Here is a 6491-nt window from a genome sequence, read left to right on the forward strand (position 1 = left end):
ACTCCTCAACGAGGTGATGCTGGTCCTTGTGGTGATACAAACGTGCCTTTTCTGTGCAACCTGCTCCGGACAAAGAATGAGCCTGCTCAACAAAATCCAGAACACAGCTGCCTTTTGACCCTTCAGATACTGATTTCAAATGGAGCACCTTCAACCACAGAATTTGTATGGATGAAAGCAATAAAGTAGCATTTCCTTGTCAAGATGGGCTTAAGGTTTCCACAACTTCATAACACTGTCTTCTCCATAAGTTACAAGAAGGTTCCTACGTGGATGATGAGTGACACCAATCACATCCTTCTCATGAATCTGCACCAAAAGGCAGCCGCAAGCTCAATGTCACAGCACCTGCATGCGATACATAACAAAAATGCAGACAAAAGACATTTGTCAAAGAGTCCAGACGATCTAAGAGATGCATACCTTCAACAGATGCTCTAACTTTCTTAACTGATGACTGAAGCAATAAAGCATCCTGGAGAAAGATACCAAGATCACAACACACACACACACAAGCATCATCTAGGATCCTCACACCAAGTGCTTCCTCACAGCAATCAAGCTGCACATATCCCGAAACCATAACATTCCAAGAGATGACGTCCCTTTTTTGCATTCTGTTGAAGACTGCAAGGGCATCACACGCCATTCCACATTTCAAATACATGTCAGTGAGAGCATTATGTATGATGGTAAGTTGACTACCACTCTCAACTACACAGGCATGGATCTGAACACCTAGTTCTGGACAAACTAAGAAATGCACTCACCTTAAGAACGTTGACTAGGGTAGCATCATCCCAATCTACTTCCATACCACCCATTTTTCCAAAGAGCAGCAGTGCCTCCTCACAACATTCCTGTGCTATCAATACTGCAATCATCGAATTCCATACGGCCACATCTCTCTCTTGAGAGTTGCTAAAACCGTTTTGAGCATCTGTCAAATTTCCACACTTGCCATACATGTCTATAAGAGTGCTACTTAAAAACTTGTTTTTATCCATTTGTGTTGCACAGATAAAACTATGAATTTCCTTACCTTCTTCTAAAGCTAAAACACTAGTGCATGCTTTTAGACAACTTGCAAGAGTGAGAAAATCTGGCTTCACCATATCTCGCACCATCTTCTCCAACAGGTCAAGGCCTTCCTCACTGGACCCCTGCTGGACATATCCTGAAAGCATGGAGTTCCAAGTGACCATATCTCGAATAGGGATTCTTTCAAAGACCTGGCGAGCTTGTGAGGGAGCTTCAAACCTAAAATACGTGTTAATTAGACTATTGTAAAAGCAGAGACTCAAGTCATTATGGGAAGTAATCCCAGAGGCATGAATCTTCTTGATTTGATCAAGCCTCGCACATGCCTTCAGAACGGAAAAAAAAGAAAATCCATTACAGATCACTCCTTCTTGCTTCATGAGCTCCCATAACTTGAAAGCCTTATTTGACTAGTTGAATTCCGCATATCTCTGCCCTGCGAACTTTCCAGAAGCTTACCTGTCTTCTCCCACATAATAAATCCATTCCCCAACTTCAATGTCGAACCTCAACGTCGCCCTGCAACCGTCCATCCTCTGTGTACCGCTTCCGCACACTTCGCACATGGGCCAACTTCAGTTACCATGGACTCTCCACCGTCCACGTAGGGCGCCCACGATCGACTTCAGTCATGGATTCTCCCGCCGCACGGGCCTGAGGTTATCATTGAGTGCACCATGAGCTAGCACTTTCATTCCAAAAATTAGCCTGCATCATGGTCGTCCACGTGGACGGCCCATGGCAAAGGACGCCTAACGCGACTCAACACTAAGGCCTTTTTTTAAGCAGGCCAAAAATTGATGAGTACCCTCCCAAGTAAAGGTAACCATGTGTTCATGGATAGAGGATCTACTTCTTTTCGGTTGCTCCAATGGTTAACTTTTAATGGGTACTAGTATGGCCGGCCGCCTCCGGCGGCCTCTCTCTCTCTCTCTCTCTCTCTCTCTCTCTCTCTCTCTCTCTCTCTCTCTCTCTCATGCAATGCTCAATGTCGTCATGGCCACGTGGCACACTGGCCACGTGGAGGGATAGTTTCTTACGACGTTAAAACTCTCTTCTTCTTTTTCCTCTCTCTCTCTCTCTCTCTCTCTCTCGCTCTCTCTCCCCCAAAAAATACATACGTGTGTGTGTATGTGTGAAAAATTGTGTGCAACGTCCTACTGCAAAGATATTGAAGGGACCCTCCCATCCAACCCTCTCACTCTCTACATCCACGTGGTGAGTCCAAGGGCCAAGCCAGCTGCTCGTTGTCCAGAGTTGCATGAGAGAATAGAGGTGTTGGTGGTATCAGAGGATCCACCACTATCGTGTCTGAGAGTAGAGCTTGCTTGCTTATCAAGAGCTACAACTACTACCGTGCGAGGTAGACACTACGCCAAGCATTGTTAGATGGTGCAAGCTATGCTTGCATTAGCGAGAACTTGACACATGTTTCAAAAACTATGAGCCAGAAGAAGAAGAAGGGAAGAAATTTGTAGAGTCGTTAGGTATAGAAATCATGAAAGAGAGAGAGAGGGGGGGGGGAAACCCAGCTACTACAATTGCGGGAGAGAGAGAGAGAGAGACTTGTTGGTTGCTCGCTTGCAGCTAATCATGTGCTTTTGGTGGTCACTGATTCACTGGCACTCTTTGTGTGTGTGTGTGTGTGTGTGTGTGTGTGTGTGTGTGTGTTTTGTTTTGGGGGGGGGGGGGGAGGAAGAGATGTATAGAAGTAGAAAAGATATCAGGATTACAAAAAGTCGAAGAGAACATGACAAATTAGAGGATGAAGATAGGAAGTAATGTAGCCACAGTGGGGATCATAGTCACAGGCACAGCAGACCCATTCACAAAGCATCATGATCGCAGGGATGCCAACGATGGCATCCTCATTCTGAAGAGCGGGATTGCAAGAAGAGCAGTTGCAAGTTGGGTGCTTATTGAGTTCACCCGGTGGGATTAGATGAGGATTAATCACTTGCTTTAGTTGTTAACCGCAACCATTTGTCCGTACAGTACTGATGCGATGACGAACACGGAGGACGTAGCAGCTGGAGATCCTCATCCCTTCTCGTTGCAGCATCTCCTCGACCCCTTAATTTGGGCTATAAAGCCCGTGACGAACTGCTAACCACAGAGCCCGACTGCAAGAATTTGACCTGTTCAAATAGACTGCGAAAAGAGACACCTGCACGAAGAGACACACTTTAGTACTGCTCGATCGAGAGGGAAAGAGAGAGAGATAGAGGTTATCGTGAGCCGGGAGAGAGAGAGAGAGAGAGAGAGAGTAGTTACCGTTTGCCGCGAGCCTCAGTTCGAGGAGGGATGGAGAGAGAGAGAGAGAGAGAGAGAGAGAGAGAGAGAGAGAGAGAAAGAGAGTAGCTCGAGACGGGAGTCGGAACCTCAGCTCGAGGTATCTGCGCTCCGACGTGGAGGCCGCTCAGAAGGATGCAGGTTCGACGTGGAAGCAGTTAGAAGAGAGGCTCAAGACTAAGGAAAGCCTTAGGTTCGGCCACGTGGATCTAAAACATGCCTTCTTAATATATACATAAGATAAGATGGTGGCACTGGAACTATGGTTGTCTCTAAAAATACAAAAAATTGGCCCAAAGAGTATGTGTGGTTGGAGGGGGGAGCAATGCGGGGCTCCTCACAATTTGCATATTGCAGAAAGAATGGCTTGTTTGCATGTTGCTGGAAAGATGCAAAACCAGTTTTTGTTGCTAGCAATGTATATGGTATGGGGAATGTAACTTGTCAAAGATAAGTTAAATGTGCAAAAGAAATTTCACCATGCCCCGAAGCTATTGTTAAGTAATGAAAGCGCTATTGTTAAGTACAATAGCTTCAAAACAGAATGTGATATATTGGACCAAATTTGTCTTGGCTCTTCATATTCAGTGGAAGAAAGTATGCAATGTTGGAGATGGTGGCATAAGGCTTTTTGAGGATTATTGGATGCTGTGTATAAAAATGCTTTCATTATATACAAGCATTGGCACAAAGACATTAGCCACCATAATTTTCTTGTGGAGTTGCAAACTCTTTTAGTGGATAATGTATTTTGTGAGGAAGATCTGTCACGAAGGGTTCATCCTTCAATTGATGCATTTAATGTATATGGAGGAAGGCATGTTCTTGTGAAGGATCTACTTGGAAAGATCTATAGAGGGCACTCTGTACTGTAGTTAAGGAGCTCGTGAGCGGGATGGGGCCCACACACTAGGCGCAAATGCAATAGGTTGAGGCATGAGCTTGCAGATGTGGTCGTAGACCCTGCAAGAGGCCAAGGTGGGGGACATTAATTAAGGTGTTGCTGGCTTGTCTGCATGAGAGGAACCCATATAAAAATCATACAGGGATGGATGCGCATGACCTTTATATTGAACCTGCGAGTGAAATGCAGCTAATTAGCACTCTCCACCACATTTTCTACATGAAAATTGCACGTTGTAGCTATGCCTCCATAATTAACACCTTCAACAAGCCTGCATTAGTAGCTACTAGCTAGGAGCTGAGCCTTGGGCTGTCGACATATTAAATTGAAGAGCTGCTAATCGCATTGTTAGCCCTACAAAGTACGAGCTATTGATCAGCCCCGCTGCCCTAAGAGCTGCAATGAAGGTCATAATTGGTATCGACCTACATGTTTACATGATGTGGGTTGTAAATATCGTGATTACTGCTAAGAGTAGCATTATTGAAGACCAAATGGCTGAGCTCGCATTGCTCTGTATAATATTGCTCACCCGATCATCATGGGAAATATCCCAATATGTCAATGATTGAGCACCTTGGGACCCTCCAGAAGCCGGAGATGACTCACCCTCAGCGTCTGCTAAAGGCTATGGTGAGGGCAATCCATAATACTCGTCTGCAAAGGGGCTGCTTATTTTTCGCAGTCTTGTTTTGTCGAGGATCTGTATATCACCCATTCATCCTAAAACAAGAGGAATCGCAGTAGCACAATTCATCTTTTTGTAATTAGGGCTAATAGGTCTGCGATTTGTTATGCTCACGAAAAGATTTTCTCACTTTTATTTTATACTAAGAGAGCGTGAAGGCGGTTGCTTGAATTAGATTGCAGTGAAGTAGAGGTCGAGCATGTAGGTGGTGAATGTGAAGCAAAGGCTCTAATTCAGCGAGAAGGGCGGTAGTCCTAAGCCCACCGATCATCCCCTACGCACCAAACTCGTGCTGAAGAGAAAATGCTTTTTTCTTTTTCACCAGGCACTTTCAACTTGCATTCTGCTCCCTCCCACTGCTTGCCCGTGTTGAAGAGACTTGATGTATAAGAAAATACTTTTTCCTTTCACCATGCATTTTCAACTTGCATTTCCAAACGCAAGTTGAAAGGGCCCGGTGACCTGCTTCCTCTCACGACCTCAGTTCCCCCGTGTATGAGCTCTCCAACTGATGGAGACCTTGATCACCCGTTGCTCCAACCGAGCGATGATAAATTTCAAGCACTATTTCTGATGTGGCAGTAGCCGTTGCCATTAAAAATTTCAAAGTTTTTGAAATCAATGACGATCAAAGCGCTTGAAGTGCTCAAAATTTAACCTCAAGTGCTCCAACATCTTCTCCGTTCATTGCTCTTCCTCTCCGTCACTCCCCACTAGCAAGCACAAACTACCTCATGGAACACCTATTTAGGAAAATAGGGAAAAATTCACACATTTGGGACGATTCTTTGTGTCTCATGGACTTGAGGTAAGGTTGTATTGTACTAGGTTGTTGCACATATGAAAACTGAGATACAATGTTTAGTGGATGCTTATGAGTCTGCAAGATCCAATATGGTCCGTTTTCAACAACCATACTATACACTAGAGTGTTTTTGCACATGTTAGTTTACAAATACACACACACACACACACTCACGCGCACGTGCACACACACACACACACACACACACACACACACACACACACACACACATGCTCATGCACCCAAAATTTTCTTCCCACACATGCTTCATTTGATAAAACAATTAAAATGTAAGTTGCAAGAAAAACTTGGGTGACTAATGTGAAAAAAATCACCATTCATATTGAATAAGATTTCTTGAAGATTACAAAGGTGGGATGCCATTATCAATGTTGATAATGACCATAGCTATGGGTGGACTAATTGGACCCATTGCTAGAAGATTACAAAGTTGAAAGGTGAATGCTAAGACATCATTCCTCTTCATTTGCATTGACATTTGATGGTGCCTCATGTTCATCAAGTTTCAACTGACTCTCTTTGGCTTTGAGGATTATTGCCTTTCGAATTTTGATTTTCTCAGGAATTCGTCCACCCTTGGGCTTCCATGCCCAAATGATGCAGCTAGTGTCTTCCCAACGTTGAGGATCATTGATGTTCTCTCTCCAATACTTGTTCCAACAATCCTTGTAAACCTCCACATCACTTGCATTCTTCTTCTTTGAAATTGGTGCCCAGTATTGTATCTTCACTTGAAGATA

At 44.3% G+C, this 6491-nt stretch overlaps 1 protein-coding gene across 3 annotated transcripts; it reads right to left on the reverse strand.

Moving 5' to 3' along the window:
- Positions 1-53: 53 nt before the first annotated feature.
- Positions 54-1700, reverse strand: LOC147421366 (pentatricopeptide repeat-containing protein At1g11290, chloroplastic-like). Of its 3 annotated transcripts, XR_015186915.1 has the most exons (4): positions 1043-1700; positions 771-940; positions 424-627; positions 54-309 (listed from the first exon to the last, which is right to left on the reverse strand). XR_015186915.1 is itself a non-coding variant. In XM_086504024.1 (2 exons), the coding sequence occupies exons 1-2, from the start codon at positions 1419-1421 to the stop codon at positions 532-534; spliced, it is 747 nt and encodes a 248-aa protein (XP_086360150.1). In that variant the 5' UTR covers positions 1422-1698; the 3' UTR covers positions 54-531. The 3 variants fall into 3 exon arrangements, 1 of the variants encoding a protein (XP_086360150.1); XR_015186914.1 differs by having other exon boundaries at positions 771-1697; XM_086504024.1 differs by having other exon boundaries at positions 54-627; positions 771-1698.
- Between the last annotated feature and the right edge of the window lie 4791 nt (positions 1701-6491).

The sequence above is a fragment of the Adiantum capillus-veneris genome, chromosome 28, assembly GCF_014529385.1.
Source record: "Adiantum capillus-veneris isolate H3 chromosome 28, ASM1452938v2, whole genome shotgun sequence".
Lineage (NCBI taxonomy): Eukaryota > Viridiplantae > Streptophyta > Polypodiopsida > Polypodiales > Pteridaceae > Adiantum > Adiantum capillus-veneris.

Excerpts from the sequence above, each read along its gene's own strand:
- LOC147421366 (XM_086504024.1), bottom strand. The coding sequence starts at position 1,421 with ATGAAGCAAGAAGGAGTGATCTGTAATGGATTTTCTTTTTTTTCCGTT. Across the intron at positions 628-770 it reads CCCTAGTCAACGTTCTTAAG|TCTTCAACAGAATGCAAAAA; the intron begins GTGAGTGCATTT and ends ATGCCCTTGCAG.